Source organism: Gadus macrocephalus, chromosome 5 (assembly GCF_031168955.1).
Source record: "Gadus macrocephalus chromosome 5, ASM3116895v1".
NCBI lineage: Eukaryota > Metazoa > Chordata > Actinopteri > Gadiformes > Gadidae > Gadus > Gadus macrocephalus.
Window position 1 is genome coordinate 15479608 of NC_082386.1, and position 17420 is coordinate 15497027.

General features: G+C 44.5%; 1 protein-coding gene across 1 annotated transcript in view; it reads left to right on the forward strand.

Moving 5' to 3' along the window:
- Positions 1–591: 591 nt before the first annotated feature.
- spred1 (sprouty related EVH1 domain containing 1) overlaps positions 592–17420 on the forward strand; it is a 32074-nt gene continuing 15245 nt past the window's right edge. Inside the window, exons 1-2 of the mRNA XM_060052715.1 lie at positions 592–1278; positions 13161–13404. Coding sequence (XP_059908698.1) covers positions 1247–1278; positions 13161–13404 — 276 coding nt within the window. The 5' untranslated portion in view covers positions 592–1246. The remainder of the gene's footprint in view (positions 1279–13160; positions 13405–17420) is intronic.

Here is a 17420-nt window from a genome sequence, read left to right on the forward strand (position 1 = left end):
TCTGATAGTAAGCTAAATCACATATGAACATTTTGTCCCTAGATTTGGCCAGGTCGTTTCTTATTTTGGCCAAATAAAATCCCTGTTGATAAGGAGATATACAAATAGGCTACACAATATGCCGCCGTGACATTAACTGCGTTCATATAATAATGCATATTCTGATATTACGTACTCGCGTTCATTTATAGCGCTCCCTCATATTCAAAATCTAACTCATGAAACATGGTGAGAACGTTATTAATGAAAACAAACATCCGAGTTTATTAATGGTCGTGCACGTATGTATGACACATAGTGGCTGTGGCTTCCTCCCGATTATTTCTACATGCTATCACACAGACTCTTCCCTCTTCTATGTATCAATGCGTGATTGAAGGAAACTTCTTTTGGAAAGTGCACGGACTATTTGCATTTAGCCCTGGAAACCTACGGCTATGTTTATGTTTGAATTATTTCAGTGGAACGTAATACGACTTAGAATACAACAATCGTTAGGTTGGCAAAGCAAATAATGTAACAGAAGTCTTATTCCTTCTTAATTGCGTTATATTTTGCTTCCTCGCGGAAGGATCTCATTTTCTGTGGCGAGGGTCGAAACATCCGCCCAGTTTTCCGATGTTTCATTGCCCCCGAGTTGAAAATGGAGTTCGATCAAACCAGATGTCCGCCAACTACTCTGGGGAAATGTAACTCCTAATATTTTGACTTTATATATTACCATCAACCTTGAAAATAATTGGATTTCCCCCCGCTCTATACGCTTTACCCCACAATACTCGGACACGTTGACGGAGCGAAGCTGCACAGCTCTTTTCAAGTGTTGTCCTGGACCTGATTGGCGAATGGATGCTCGACAGCCAGCCATAAATAACCTGCCAAACGATGTGTACAGTTTGTACATTTTATAAGGATCTTTATTCACTTTTGAAAACAACGGAGTCGTGTCGCTCAAGAGGACGATGCAGATGTACAATCTGTTGTGGTCGGATTTTACTTCAAGGGAAGATAAAATGAATCATCGGTTGTCATTCCTCCTCGCAATTTAGTTCCAGCCAGGAGGCTAGGCTAGCTACTTGGTTTTCAGAGGAGCGCTCAGTTATGCATGCTCCATTGTAGAACATTTTCCTTTATCCATTATAGGGTGATTTTTATGTGGAAGAAAATGGTGATATTTGTGGTATATTATCCCGCCGTCACTGCGTCGTCGATGCTATTGCAAGAATTTGGATCCCCGTGAGAAAAAATGAGCGAAGATTCGACAAATCCTAACAACGAGTGAGTACTTGTATTAATTTACCATGTTCCCTCAGATTGCTGCAATGATAACAGGTATCTTAACGCTGTGGAGGAGCTCTCCAGGTTTCCCACTTCTTGGGTCCGTCTGTAATGCTGGCTATCTCGATACATAACCCAATGACCGTGTCATTTTTTATGGGGTTGTTCATTTCAGGCCTATGTCAAATAAACTAATGCATGTGGTCTATTGTATACATAAGCAAAGCAGTTATTATGTTGTCATTACTATGTTTGGTAAGATCTCTGTGTAATAACTGAATAGTTATAAACGTTTAGTAAGGCTCGCAACGTGTCAGAAAATAGGAGCCAATACTAACTAATCAACTTTCAGTATTCTAGTAACAAATTTCAAAATCCAATTGAATAGTAGCCTTCCCGTGAATAGTTAGGCAAACATTATTGTAATATAATTTAAATAACTGCCATTTAAAAAAGGGAATGGTCCTGCTTATTTGTATACTTGTATTTTAAATTACCTGCTAGAAGTGAATCACAGTATGCCTATGATCACTATATTACAAAGGTTATAACATTAGATAATAATTAATCATAAATGCGAATACGTCATTTTCCACAACATGTGTCCATAAAGGCTACATAGCCTACTAAAATGGTTTCATAAACATTATCACTTGCATTTCAAAATTGTCACCATTCAATTCATATCTGGTCCAGTGAAAACGTTTCCGCCTCTTCAATGCTGCAATTTGAGCGTTGAAAAAGGATGACATTTTTATCAATCACATTAATTTGCATATCACAATCCCCATTCATAAAAAATGATTTAAAAGGCACGTTGACATCCCAAATCCATGAATAGACATACAGTATAAAACAGAAGTATTGAAAACCTATATGCTTTATTTGCAATGGATATGATCGTTTTAAATTCCAATTCCTGTTGTTTTAAGGGGCAGCTCTCTTGCGTGCGCTTGTTGACAGTCAGTGAGAAATATCTGCTCGGGAGGTGCTGCGGTCACGTGATTTCCTCCATTCATAAAGTACCTGCCTGCCCATTCACAGCACAGTGCACTGTTTCGCATTGCGCTGTCGCAATAAATACACAATATTCCTTGCATTATTTGCGATAATTCAAATATAAAAACAAACGCGTGTTGGGGATTTGTGTGATATATCTAATGGTATTATGTCCTTGAACTTATATATTGGACCCAGAGAGGAAGTCTATGCATAGCGTTCACATTGTCATGGTTTAATCTCCACCTACTTCTTCCCCCTTTTGTTCCTCTATCGCTCATAAGATCACGAGGTTAATAAGGCTATTCGAAGGATCTGTAACTCTCATTCAAGATATACTATTTGATTTAAAATGGATACAAATCAACTAGACGTACGGGTTGTGGGCGATATGTTTTTCGAAGGCTAGATGATGTCTAACCAAGATGGCTAACGTGATTGAAGCACCGCTGCAAAGGATTCACGCGTCCTTTAGTTGCATATTGTAAAACGATATATTTTTTTATGATTTTATTTAAAAACTAGTGATCCCTACTGATGTATCCATATCCCCTTAGTAGAATGACTTTTAAAAGATGCCTACGTTTTATTTTATTTATTTTACTGTTAATGAACATGTAACACATGTATTACACATTATAATGCTACGTTGGATGCATTGTCCATATCTAAAAAGGTAGAAATATAATTCCATTTCTCATATCTATCCCCCATTAAAGAATAAATATAATTGTATTTGTAGCTGTTCCTCAACATTGACTTTTCCTGAAGTTTGATTCTGTGATTGATAGGTGTTAACCAAGCACAGCCATTTTGATCATGTAGGCCTATATCCTATCGATTTTTTTGTCATTTGATTTGGTGGTGTGTGTTGCTGTTAAGAATGTTGCACAGTGTCGAGCTAACTTTAGGGTTGGAGACATGCACTATGTCTCCAACCCTGATGATAAATAAATAAATAAGTGCACTGCACAGTGTTGATCTGATCACATGAAGTACCTAACTGCCGTTGTAGGTTTGTGGCTGATGTTTTGAATCATTCATTCATCGTTTAAAGTACATGGTTATACCCCTTCTGGTTTAATGTGTCTATAATATACTGTCAAATCTTAGTATGAGATGGAATCAAATCGTAACAATGTAAATGTTCTTTGCACGATTATTTAAGCTAGTTTACGTCTGCTGAGAAACATTTAAATGGAAACCACTAGTATCCATATAGATCTGTGAACAAACATAGCCCTAGGCCTCATCGCTCGAGATTCCTTCAGTGCTCTGCAGCTATGGTCAGGTGATTCCTGGCTGATTTCTCTCCGTCTGTGTCCTGTTCCTATCTTGTGTGATTGATTTGACAGCTCAGCGCATTGTCTTCCGTTGTGGCTGTTGTGATCTTATCACCTGAGGGCAGTTCGGCACTCCCTCTCCTGCTGCCTAGCTTCCCAAACACATCCCCCCCAATCACCCCCCTATCCTGCCCTCAAACGACAATAGCAGACAGATACTTTACCTCTTGAGACTAGCACTTTACGACTTGGGTAATTGTCTATGTCCTATGGCCCTTATGTTAGACTAAATCATTTCCTGGATGTGTTTATGGACGCTGGTATTTCTTGTTTGTGCCAGTTGGTGAACATTACAAACGTAATGCTTTGCATTACAGAATATTCTATGCTATAGGCAATTGGTTGGAGAAAACAAAGCCAGCTGAGGCAAACATATTTTGTAACAGTTTTAAGCCAAAGGATGGACTTCGACTGCACATGATTGTGTTGGAACTGATTAAGTTAACCTGCCATTAAACAAGATCTTGTTGTAATACTTTGTATAGCCTAGCCTATTTTCCTCTGTGGGTACTGACTGCCAGGTAGTATTACTTTCTTATTTGCTTGAATTGTGTTTGTCCTATATGTTATGGTCAAAGAGTTCTTGAGATATGAAGATTTACTCTGCCTTCTTCCTATATTGGGTGGAGAATTTTCCTTAAAAACAAAAGATTGCAGTGCAGGATGTCATTCCAATAAATGTATTTGCACACTGGCCATTTGTCATCTGGTGTCCCCTTCATAAGAGACCATTGCATTGTCCACATGACTAATGTCAACAATTCTCTACAAAACCAGAGGTCTTGGACAGCCTGAAACCATAACAAGCCAACAAACTGAATGGGCTTTTTATGCATGCTGTGGACAGTTCCATTCCCAGGCCAGATCTGAGCCTGGATCCTGTGTATTTTAAACCTGAGCCACTTCCCTCTTTATAATTTTAATTTCCTCCTCCAGTATTTTAGGAGCAGACATAAACTGTTGTAAATGTCAACAGTGTCTTTAGTTCATATTTCAAACATTTTTTCATTTAAATTTAAGAAACAACCTAGTACTAGTTTTGGGCCTACTCTGCTCCTGGGCTGTGTACGTAGGCTATCAAAGCCAACAACCCCCTTTTATCCCCCCTTATCTTGCCATCAAGTAGCAGAGATTGTCCTTCAGTTTTTTCTTTGCCTCACCCAAGAAGGTCCTATGATGTTCATAGACCATAGCTCAATGCCTTGAAGAAGTGTCTGAATTGCAGAATGCGGAAGCCTAAAGGCTGGGCTAGTTGTGAGCCCTCTGCTGCAGCTGGCCTGACACCGTTCTTTCCTGGGAGGCCACAGACATAAAAGGACACAGATGTAAATCCTAAACCTTGTGCCTTTGATTGAGTTTCCAAACTCTTTGAAAGTGTGAATGGGGGTAGGGTTGGGTGTGTGTGGTTATTTTGTCCAGGAACAAGATCTTGTGTTTTTTTTTGTTTTTATGTACAGAACAAGTTTCATTTTAAACCAGGAAGGTAAACTAATTGATGAGTATGTTGATATTAATATATTGGCTGGCCAATTTCAGAACATGTTCCACCTAACCATTTGTTCACAAGGTTTTAGCGATCTTTTTGTGAGTTGAGCATACTGATCAGAAAGTCTACCAGAATAGGAACCAAATCTATTTTTAAGGTACTGGTAAAGTTTGCCGGTTGTAACATATTGCTTTATGAAACCCTTTACAGCTCTCCAGAGCTTGTTGATGATGTAGATGACAGACTCACTCGTTGCCACTTGTGCAATGGCTGCAGTTTTTTTGTTTTGTTTTTAATCAACAACAGGGCCTGCCGTGATAGTTTACAACTTGTTTCATAGCCGCTTCTCTTCACAGTCATGGACCAGCATCATGGTTTGGAGTTTTTTCTTCTTCCCAGCTTTGGTGGTTTCTTTCCCACCCTATCCACCAGCCTTCCAGTCTCTGCAGTAACTATGACGATTAGCCCAGCACCCATGGGACTACTTTCACATCAAAGCGGACCAGAGTTGCCGCAGCAGTGCAAATTTGTGGTTTCTTTTTTCTTTTTTGTATTTTTTGAAATGGGAAATGCAAGGTTTTAATTTTCCAAATACTTGCGGTGTAAATTAAGATCATCTCAATATGTGGCTTTGACTGATGTTTTGGGAATAGTTTTTTGGCGTTTGATATGCATGTGGGTTTCATGTGATTTATAGCTCTGCTACGGCTCGATGTCAACCGGAACATTGTTGTTGGGGTTGAAGGCCCAACCCGGTAATAGACAGGTTTGTAACCATCTGCGCAAGGCGGAATATAAAAGTTTGTTGGACTGAGGGTCTGACATTCATTATACTGGTTTTGGCCTATCTCAGATTTGCTTAGATTTTGGGTTACCTTGGCAAATCAACGGCTGTCAATGAACGGATGGACGGACAGACACCGGAAAAGGCCATGTTGTTTGGTCCGAATACTGAATACCCCAGTTGCATTTCTATAAAGGAAAGGGAAGTTTTCATTTAGCGTGCACTGCAGCATCAGATCTGGCTGGTCCCCACCCCCCTCCCTCTACAAGTCTGTTGGTAGCTTAGCTGAATGTTCTTGTGAGGGAGATGACTCATCACCAGCCTGACGTGTGGAGCAGATACGGCAAATTGCTCTTTCACTTCGTTCTATGGCCAAAATGATGGTTTACACGACGGCCAATTGAGCAGTTTTGTGACGTTGGCTGTCAAACGCTCAGTGGGCAGATTTCCCTCATCTTTATTGGTCGTGGTGGCGGGGGTTTAAATGGCAAGCAATACAGACCTTAAAGTTGTTTTGTTGTGGTCCTCTGTCATAATTTGCACTGCATCCATGTTACGTCATGTGGCTGTTTGTTTTGGGGAATGTCTGTGCCCTTGAATTTGCCACCGGTTATTGAAGGGACTTGAACCGTGGCTAATTGGCTAGCCAGTTTGCACCGTTTAGATTAGATGCACTGCTGGAATCGACAGTCGACTCGGGGCCCAGTTTGCATGTTATTTGTTCTTGCATGGTTTGACTTGGCCCGTATGCTAATCTTTCTGCATTAAAAGCATTTATTTATTTTTTTGTCGGTAACTTAGGCCTCCATTTTCATTTCATTTTGTATTGTAGTAAAAAAAAGATCATGTCTTTTTAGCCTTCAACAATTAAATGCATAAATGTTAATGGTTTAATAACTTCATTCTTCCACGACAACCATGGATGCATGCATACCCAGCCTTCCATTAAGAACAGCATGTGATATTTTTATAGTGTCGGCCAGAGCTTTAAAAAAAATATACATTTTATCTTTGAACAGCTGTGGAGCACACGTAGAAGGTAACCAGACATTTTAGCAAGCATAGAGAATGACTCACACACACACACACACACACACACACACACACACACACACACACACACACACACACACACACACACACACACACACACACAGAGAGAGTAGCATTTTTTTCTCTCGCTCTTGCTCGCTCTCAGTCCTCCATTTTTGTTCCCCCCAACCTCCCGTCTCTTCCTAGCTAGCGCTTTCCTTTAGCAAGATATTCTAGAGAATCCGATTGACTTAAGTAGCCTGTGTTTATTTTCCCCAAATATTTCTTTGAGTAATCTCATGTGCACACCCCACCACATCCACCTCCACCACATCCACCTCCAAAGTCTGAAGCCAAAAAGGTCTAGTGGAGCCTGACGGAGCCTGACAACCTTCCTCCGGTTCTGATACAGGAGAGAGAGAGGGGGGGAGGGGGGGGGGGGGGAGGGAATAAGGGATAGAGAATGAGAGAGGCCCTTTTTTCCAGCTTCTCAGCTGGGCCGAAAAAAAAAAGTGTAGACTTTTCTCCTCTTTTCTGATGCTAATGAAAGGAGGAATGGTTTTCCAGCCCTTAGCTTGCAGAGTGTGTCTCTCCTGCAGCATGCTCCACTGCCTGGACATTGTCAGAGCACAAAACTCCAGGCCCGGGATCCAATAACGTGAAATTTCAGCAGAGAAGCGGCCATTGTGTAGAAGGAGGCAGCCGGGGAGAGGGGTTGATAAAAAAAAAAGGGAGGAGGAGGGGGGGCAGAAGAACGGGAGGGGAGGGGAGGCGAGGGAGGGAGGGTGACTTGGCGAGCACCCAGGGCTCAGGCCACATCCTTTCTCCTCTTCTCTCTCCCCACTCCTCCTCCCCCCCCCCCCCCCCCCCCCCCCCCCCCCGCCCGCCGTCTCCTCCTCCCCTTCTCCAGGGGGGTGGGAAGCCCAGGGCCAAAGCAGGAGCAAGACATGATGGCATGCTGGAGCTCGGTCAACCATGGGGCCGATCGGCAGACAAACAGCCACTTTGTCAGCTTAGGAAGCGGTTGTCCTAGGATCCCCCCGTCTTCAGCACACACTGGAGCAACCCGCCCCAGTGCTGGGGCCTGCCCGGCGCACACGGGCTCTTTTCCTTCCCCTCCTCCTCCACCTCTACCCCTCTGTGTATCTCTTTTTGTATCCTGAGCGGCAAGTAGAGGCCAACAGGTTTTACGGATAGCCTCTAACGTTATTCTTTAGCTAGTTGGTACGCAGCTATGAGTAATCGGTTGTGGTTCAAAATACAAAGGATGATGTAGGAGCATGTTATAAAATGTGGATGAGAGCTAGGGTCTACCCCTGTAGTATCTGCCCCCCTCCCCCCCCCCAACTCTCTCACTCATTCTCACGCACGCACGCACGCAGAGCAGCCACCTCCTCCCACTCCTCTGAAGTGTTCCGTTATGCTCCCACCACTCCCTCTGTTTTTCTCTCCTGCTTTTGGTCGGAAATGAAGTCAGTCATCCAGCAGAATATGTTGGAATAATTTAGAATGGGGCCTCCTTTCTTTTCTTGCCCCCCTCCCCCCTCCCTCCCGTACCAGAGCGCCCAGGCCAGCTGATCTGCTTCCGCTCCCAATTCTGTGTCCAGTGGAGTGTGTGCTCCCAGCAAGGGAGGGGGGGGGGGCAGAGGGGGGCGGCTTTTGTCTCCACAGACCATCCCTCGCTCTCTGGTGTGTGTGTGTGTGTCTGTGTGTCTGTGTGTGTGTGTCTGTGTGTCTGTGTGTCTGTGTGTGTGTGTGTGTGTGTGTGTGTGTGTGTGTGTGTGTGTGTGTGTTGGCCTCGAATATCCTCTTGCCTTTTGGAACCATTACTGGAGCTGTTACCTGAACTCGGGGAAAGGAAAATGGGAGGTAGGAGAGGGGGGGGGAGGAGTCACGGTAAATCAACTAGAGAGAGGCAGACAGAGCTTTTTCTGTGTGTCTCTTCTTCTTGAGGTTGTTTAGCATTGAGGTCTGCTTCAGGTGTCTTGTGAGCTGAGCGGTGATGCAGGGAATGGGCCATTTGCAGAGCTATTCGCCGACCATGTGTACTCGTGCTTTTTTGCATGCTGCTCCAGGCATCTGCCGCAGCCCTTGATATTAGCCCCACATGGCACAAATGCACTTTTTCTATTCATTCATTGCTTTTTTTTTTTCTTTTCCTGGGCGTTCTGCTTTCTCACACTTCCTCTCCCAACACCCCCCCCCCCCCCCCCCCCCAGCACCCCCCCCGTCTCCTGGTTCCATGGCTGCTGGCATGTGTGTGTTAGTGGCAGGTCTGTAGGGTCAGGCCCTGGTCATTGTGCCCTGGTCATGGCTGAGCGACACCACCGCCTGCCTTCTGTTAGCCCAAGGGACCCTCCCTGAGTGACGGCCCCTCCTGCATCTTCCACTCACATCCTTTATTGGGGGCCGTAGAGAGGGGGCACAACTGTGGCAGTATTGGCCTCTTTTTACTGCCTGATATGCTGCCCCCCCAAAAATGCGGCTTTATTTCTGTGTGGATTAGGGGTGGGGGGGGTGTCTCTGGTGTAAGGCTGCATTTTTTTTTTTTTTACGTCCGTGGACGTTTTGAAAGTGGTAGCAGGAAGGGCGCGGGGAGGTCGTCGGGGGCAACAGTTATTCATGGCTGTTGTCTCAGTGGTCGTCTCTGAGGAGCAGCTGTCCCCAGCCACGTTTGGGGACAGGATAAGAGAGAGTGAACTGTCCAAAACGCAAGCCAAATGTGTGTATCATAAAAAACCCTGGGCCCAGACTGGGGCTGGCTAGTAGCAGTCTGGTATGGCCCTGCTTCCATCTGTCAACACTGTGGACCCAACATACGTCACACACTCTCACTTCCCATAGTCTGCCTTTGCTCTGGCGTACATAATTATACATGGAGTATATTTCTAGTATTAAGGTCCTACCAGGAAGTCTCGTCAGGAAGCCATTTCTGATTTACGCTGTTCTACAAACATGGTCGAATGTGGCTAGGCCCGCCCGATTTTAAAGTCAAACACATTGTCTTTCCTGGACAGAATGCATTTTAATGTTTATTGTTGTATTGCAATAGATGCTTGATAAAGTAGCTATTGGTATGGTAGCTATTGAAGTATTAAATGTACTCTTAGTTCCGTTGGATTGTTTGAAAGCACTGGACACAACTTTAGTGGTGGAGCATCCTTGGAAAATAGAATGTAACATGCAGCAATCCTATAAAATCTGGAGTTATTTAAATGTTATTTGGCGATAAGAAGAAAATCCTCTTGTGCCCGCCAGCTCTATGTATAGCAGCAGGCTTGTGTTCTGCTTGCCCATGACCCTCACTCTCAAGGACTTTTTCATGAGAATTTACATCTTTAAGTGTGTTGGTTCATGAAGCAGTTTAACGGGGTATACAAAATATAGAATGCTATTTCACAGATAATCTCATATCTATGTATACATTAAAACGTATTGGCAAGAAAGATAATATTTCGAACACTGAATAGTTCCTTCATCATGGAAGAAAAGTTTCACATAGGTCTATTTAACCTGAACTTTTATCCATGATACATCCATTGTTTTTGGGAGTTAATATTGTGTTAATGGACCTACTCTGTTACAGACTAGGCATACTGCTAATGCTACAGAAAGACAAATCTTTATTACTAGCATGAAGTCACTAGGCTAGGCTTTGGCATTTAAACTATGCCTACTGTGTTATCTAACCTCCCTGAACGCTGTACAAGGTACACATTTGCTTAGACTGCAAGTATTCTGAAAACGGCCTACCGGGAATCTAAAATATCAACCTAACATGAGATGAATTTACCACAGACTTTAGTTATTAAGTCACCATCATTATTATGAACTTAACTCCCTTCGTATGAATGTTCACGATAATGTCAAATAGTTGTTCACTAAACACTTTGGGATTGTATTTTCCAGTGAGGTCAGTATGGCCACAGGTTATACTTTGTGTATATGAACTACTAGGTGTTTGATTTGTTCCTATTTGACTATCCATGGTGGTATGATTCATTGATATATATATCAATGAATCATACCACCATGGATAGTCAAATAGGAACAAAATATATATCTTTAACGCATATAATCTTACTCCAAGAACAAGTCAAGGATTCCCTTGCACACACACACACACACACACACACACACACACACACACACACACACACACACACACACACACACACACACACACACACACACACACACACACACACTGCCGTTTCTGAATTCCTTGTGTCAGACAGACAGAACACTTGATGCATGGTCATTTGCATGTGTTCATTGTACAGGAGAAGGAAGAATTCACATTGTCTTCACAGGGAGACAGTTTTTGTCGGTTGATTTATTTTGGGATTATTTACCATGGTCATCAATCCTGGGGAGGAACTTTGGTCAACTATTACATATTTAAGCCGCATGCCTTGCACAGCCTACACGTGGAACAAGAAATAGCCTCAAGTTTAATGCTCACTGGCTCATAGATTAATTACTAACTAATAACCTGGGCACTGAGGTTTGCCAAGGGCGTGGAAGGCACTGGAACAAAGGTTGATGGTGTAGACGTGTTCCAGATTCAGAGCAGGGGAGGTAGTGAGAAAAATGGGAGCATCCATTTCGTGTCAAGAGCGCAGACACTGCCGCTGCTTGACAGGCCGCATCTCAGAACCTTCTTGTGACCCAGCACATAGCTCTTAATTTTTCTGTGACGCTTAAACATTTACTTACTGGGGGGGGAATCTGCAATGACATCATAAAAAAAGTCTAAAAGGTCTGTTTTAGACCTTTTTTGTCCCGTTGTCCCGAGGGCGACGTTGAAAGGTCAGAGACACCGGAAATAGTGATTATGTATTTTTTCTTCAACTCTTCCTTCCTATCGGTGACTTGTTTCCTTGGTTAGCTTTACCCATTGCCTCTAGTGGACTATATTTCAATTCTTCAAACTTCCACCCTTTTTAGTGTGTTTTGAAGAGGACCTTTTAAAGCTTTGTCTTCAGCGATCTTTGACCCTCGGCGTCTCTGGTGGGACAGGGTCCTGTTATCTAATCAGAGAAGCCACCAGAACACTGAGCAGATGACCCCGAATAGGGACAGGGGGTGCTTCTTCTGTTGGTGTAAGGGGGGGGGGGGTGGGGGGGGGGGGGGGGCAGATAGTGTTAGGAGATAAAGCAAGGGACAAGAAACGCAAAAAGCCAATGATCATTGTTTGAGGAAGAAAGATGGTAGTGATTAGGACGGGTACAATTAGGACATTTTAACTAGCGTGGCCAGGGTTCGGAGATGAAAGAAGGGCTTCCAGTGGTTCTTACCTCTCTACCTGTGTCGATTAAGAGGGAAGGCTGTTGAGGACAAGGAGAACCTGAGGCAGCCTGGGGCTCGGCCCCATGGTCAATAGCCCTGCGCTTGGGGTTAAACACACCATGGGCTTTGATGGCGTCTCAGAAATAGTATCCAGCGGGCGGTTTACAGGTACACGGAGTGGCACTCTTTCCGACTTGATTTCTTACCACTTTGATCAGTTTTTCTTGGTTTAGGTTTGCCAGACCAATTCACAAAGGAAGGAAACATGTTAGACGTCAGTGGCAGCCATCTTGGTTGTCGATGATGATGCCTCAACGGTGCACCCATAGGGCACTCCTCCGTCATCGTATTAAACCCACCATATTTGGTAAACTGTTGCGATTGGCTGGACCTGGGGACCAAGTCTGCTGGAAGTCTGTCTGAACAAAAGGGGGGGCAGACTCGTATGCTCGAGCAAATAGAACATGAGCTTGACGATTAGTTTTTTTTTCAGACCAGGTTAAGGTCTTTTAATTCTCAAAATACGTCTAATATGTGATCATATGAATCAGCATTAACTCTAACTGAAAAAAATTGACAGGGTTTTAGCATCTATCGATAAAATGTGGGTATAGGAGTAAAGGTCACCGTATAGTTATGATACTTCAGCCCGGCAGATCTTTCTGCGAAATGTCATCTCGCACAAAAGAGGATCCATCAAGTGTCAATCGTGACCATGCCTTTCTAATGGGAAACAAGCTACGTTTAAAAGATACAAAGAGGAATGTTTTTGTGACGGCTTCGTCCAAAAAAACACCCTTAAAACCACAAACAAATCGCCTAGAGCTTTATCTTAAAGATGTGGCTGTTTTAAAACCCTTGTCTGGTGTCTATTCCGTGTATCGTTCCCGGATAGTTGTTCTCTCTCTCACCCTCTCACTCCCGTGTTGTTGTTCTTCCTCCACAGTGACAGTTATGCGCGCGTGAGAGCAGTGGTCATGACTCGGGACGACTCCAGCGGCGGGTGGCTCCCCCTGGCGGGCGGAGGCCTCAGCTGCGTCACCGTCTATAAGGTCAGCAGGGCGGAGGACGGCGGCAGCACCCACAGTGGAGGGAGCAGCAGCAGCCTGAGCCCCTGTAGCCCCTGTAGCCCCTCTAGCCCCACCTCTGTCGAGTTCCTCATCAAGGGGGAGCGCCTCAAAGACAAACTGGTGAGTGAACCGATGATGCACCCGTTGACACCGTTCGTGGATTGGGTTGAGTGAGCAATAGGCTTGTTAAAGCTCAATACTTGGGGACGCACCTGTCACTATTGTTTTTAATATAGTGACATATGTATTGATAGGGTGTTTCTTTCACACATACACACGCGTGTGCCGATTTTATGTATGCATACTTAGTTAGTTACCGTTATGAGAGTTGTTCATTTGTCGAGCCAACGGGAATGGGTGTGGTACTTCTTTAAGAAAATACCACATCCTTCCACAAAGTTACATGAATATTGGCCCAGTCGTTTTTATCCTGGGTACAGACCGACAAATAAACTGCACAGAAAACAACCTCCTCGGCGCAGGTAGAAATGAAACGCATGAGGGTTTGGTTTCGGTATTACCACAAACTGCAAGGTGGCACTTTTCTAGCACCAGCGTTGAGGACAGTTTTCTATACCACAGCAGGCCTAGAGACATACTTTTATTGAAATCTATCTCACTCTCATCTCCATCTAGTTTAACGTAAAGCAGAGGGAGTTAAGGCCTGATTATGGTTCCATGTTGACTCAATGCAAGGGGCTTTGCGGACCCTCCTTTGCATCCACTGCAAGTTCCTGATGTGCGCCGCCCGAAAATTGCGACCTAGCGTGAAGGCAAAGCAGCAGCAAGGGCTGTGATTGGTCCGCTCACTGAAACCCGACGCAGAACCAAAACAGGTTCACAATTGCGTCGAAGCAACTGCGGTCATTGCGTCAACGTGGAACCATAACTGAGCCTTTAGTGGAGAGCAGCCTTGTCCTATACTTCAGTGGTAACTTTCAACTATGAAGGGCACGTGTGAATAGCATAGTCTAGATCTACTACTTTAGGCGCAAACCTACGTAAGAATAAACAATTTAAACGGGGTACAATGACACTGAAGATGAGCTGCAGGCTGGTTATTGCATCCTATAACCGAGATCGGCATGAAGCTATTTATATGGATAAGTGAAGCCTACCTTTTACTGTTAATCAAGAGTTAAAGAAGGATAACATTACTGTCTCAATGACTCAATCGTTTTGGAGTCACGTCATCGGGTCCTACAAATTTCCAGTTAATCGGCCGATCACGCTCACATGTTTAAGGCGTGTGTATAAGCCGATAATGATCGATGACCGCATCAATCGGTTTATCACTACTCAATATTACTGTACTTTCTCACATCTTTTAATTTTTTTATCCTGCTTACCTAAATACTAATTTTCACACATGCACCCAACACACAAAGATCGAGCGATGCCGTATTCCGTGAGGTGAGATCACCATACCTCCACAGACGCACAGACGCACGCACGCACGCACGCACGCGCACACACACACACACACACGCACACGCACACGCACACGCACAACACACACACCACACAGGATGAGATCTGGCTCCACTCCGACGCACAGGTATCTGAAAATAGGTAGTGTATGGATGACTTCATTCAGGAGAAGGGAAGCCGGCCCAGGAGAGCAGTGTGTGGGATGGGGGGGAGTGGGGAACCCTTATGGGAAGCAAGAGAGAAGAGGAAAAGGCAGTGGTTTCAATATTCACATTCAGCCAATGTCTTTGTTACATTCAAAGCACCTTTTTCAGTATTTTCTGTAGTTTGATGATGATGGGAGAGGAGATTTTTTTTTTAATCATGTTTTGTGTCTTTTTCTGGTGATTTGATTAATAAATAGGTCGGTTGTTGTATTTGAGGTGTACCATCGAGCGCCATCGATCACTCTGTGATGTCACATATCCAAGTAATAAGTGTGGTATGCTGATTGGCTCGGTATCCTATCCAATCTCGCATGACTTCAAACAGACAGTTTGTATCCTTTAACCGACACCGTCCCTCTTGGGGAGCCTTTGTGTGTGTGTGTGTGTGTGTGTGTGTGTGTGTGTGTGTGTGTGTGTGTGTGTGTGTTGTGTCTGTGTCTGTGTCTGTGTGTGTGTGTGTGTGTGTGTGTGTGTGTGTGTGTGTGCGGTCGGGGCGTGACACAGACAGGAACCCACTGATGTTCAGACAGGGGGTATGTCTCAGCGAGATGGCTCGTAGACCCAGGCGCGTGTTACGTACTTCAGGATGTGGTTTAAACACCCGCCCAACGGAACACGACCAGAATCCTCCCCAGCACAGATCGGGATGCCACCCAGCACTAGGGTGTTGGCGGCCCCCCCACCACAGTGCAGCCGACAGTCTGAGGGGACTGTGAGAAATGGGAGGGATTGACGGGAAGGAAGAGGGGTGGGGGGGAAAAAAAATGAAATGGTCAAATTAGCTAGTGGTGGGGCAACCCGGTGGCTCACTGGGTAGAGCGCCTACCATTAAGGCTCAGTCCTGACCACAGCGACCCGGGTTCACTCCTGCCCGTGGTCATTTGCTGCTTGTCCTCCCCTCTATCTCTCATACCTTCCTCTCTATCTCAATCTATCATAAAGCATAAAAATGCAACAAAAAAAAAAGATAGTGGTGGTTGGCTTGGGGGCTGGGATATAGAAGAAGACGGATAGAACGCTGCTTTCAATTGTGCTTGTTTTATGCCTTCATTATTTTTTAGCATTATTTTACAGTCGAACATTTTAGTGCTGTAATGCCCACATTTACAGTCGATCAAAGGTGAAGCAGAATATTCCAAACTAGGGATCAAATTATTTTTTTTTGTCATTGAGTAAATAAGACCGAGCAGCTTGACGTTCTACACCGGTCACACTGTATTGTACCACTCCTCCTCACACACAATACCGTGCACGGCCTAAAAACGAAAAGTGTATCTCATTAACACTTTGGAAAATCATTCACAGAAACCGAGGCGTCCAAGTAGTTATTACAATGGTAGTAGGCACCTGAAATGTTCCAAAAAATATACAAATATCTGAAATTTGTAATTAGGAGGTGGTGAGATGATATTGTCTGGTGGATGAAAGATGCGCACAGACAACATGAATGGGAGGAAGGGAGATTGAGAGAGATGAAGGAGAGGGGTCTGGCTATAAGCGCAGTGATGCGGCACACAGTGTACCACTGGTGACTCAGCTGACTCTTCATAAATCCACCAATCACCCGCCTCTGCCGCTCTCCTTCACTCCCTCTGCTCTTCTCTCTCTTCGACTGCTTCGCCGTTGTTCTCAGTGCCTCTATCCCTTCCGTTTTCTCTCCCTCTGCACCTATCGGTCCGTCTGCGGTTCTGTCTTCCCGCACCCGCCTCCCTCAGCTTGCGTTTTGAGTCGACTGTTGAGCTGTGCACTGGCTCCTCTTACCACGTCCCGTTTGAACGGCAGGCCTTTCCGCCGCTCTTCCTGTACTCACTGGCTCTCCGGCGGACTCCCCTAGCGGCCTCCCTCTTTATGAATGACAGCCAGATCTGAACTCTGCCACCACACACCAGGAATGCTGCCTGGCCTCACCTCGGGGCCTCGAGCCACTTCATTCAGCCTGCCTCCCTTCCTGTGCTTAATCTGTGGCCCTTATCTTTTGTTCATTGGTCTCCGGTTATATAAAAAAAAAAAAAAAAAAAGTGTATTACATGGAAGTGCTGTGTGGAAATATTTCTAAAGCAAACACACATAGATGGATGGTTAAGATAGATACCTGCAGATTGAACGCAAAGTGGAAGCTTATCTTTTCGGCTTCACAGAACGTGGAAAACGTGCGTTATTGAACCAGGGAAAATCTGTTAAACAGGTGGGGTCGGTTTTGGCATAATGAGGATTTGTCATTACTGGGCCTTACTTATGATTCTGTTTTATATTGAGGACCTTAGGGAAGTTTCTGTTTGACATAATCTGTGCAGGTAAAACAATTGGGGGTAAAAGGGGTGTTGGCGTCAGGTTGAGCGTGAGGGCTGTTAAGCAATACAGACTATTTTATCCTCTCACCATAGCCTTAAATGAGTAGAGGTTAATGATTGTGGGAGTAGCAGGACTTTGGCCTGATTAATGTAAGTGCATCGGAAGTTGCTTTTGGAAGCGCTATCAGTTAAAGTTCCTGCTGGGTTG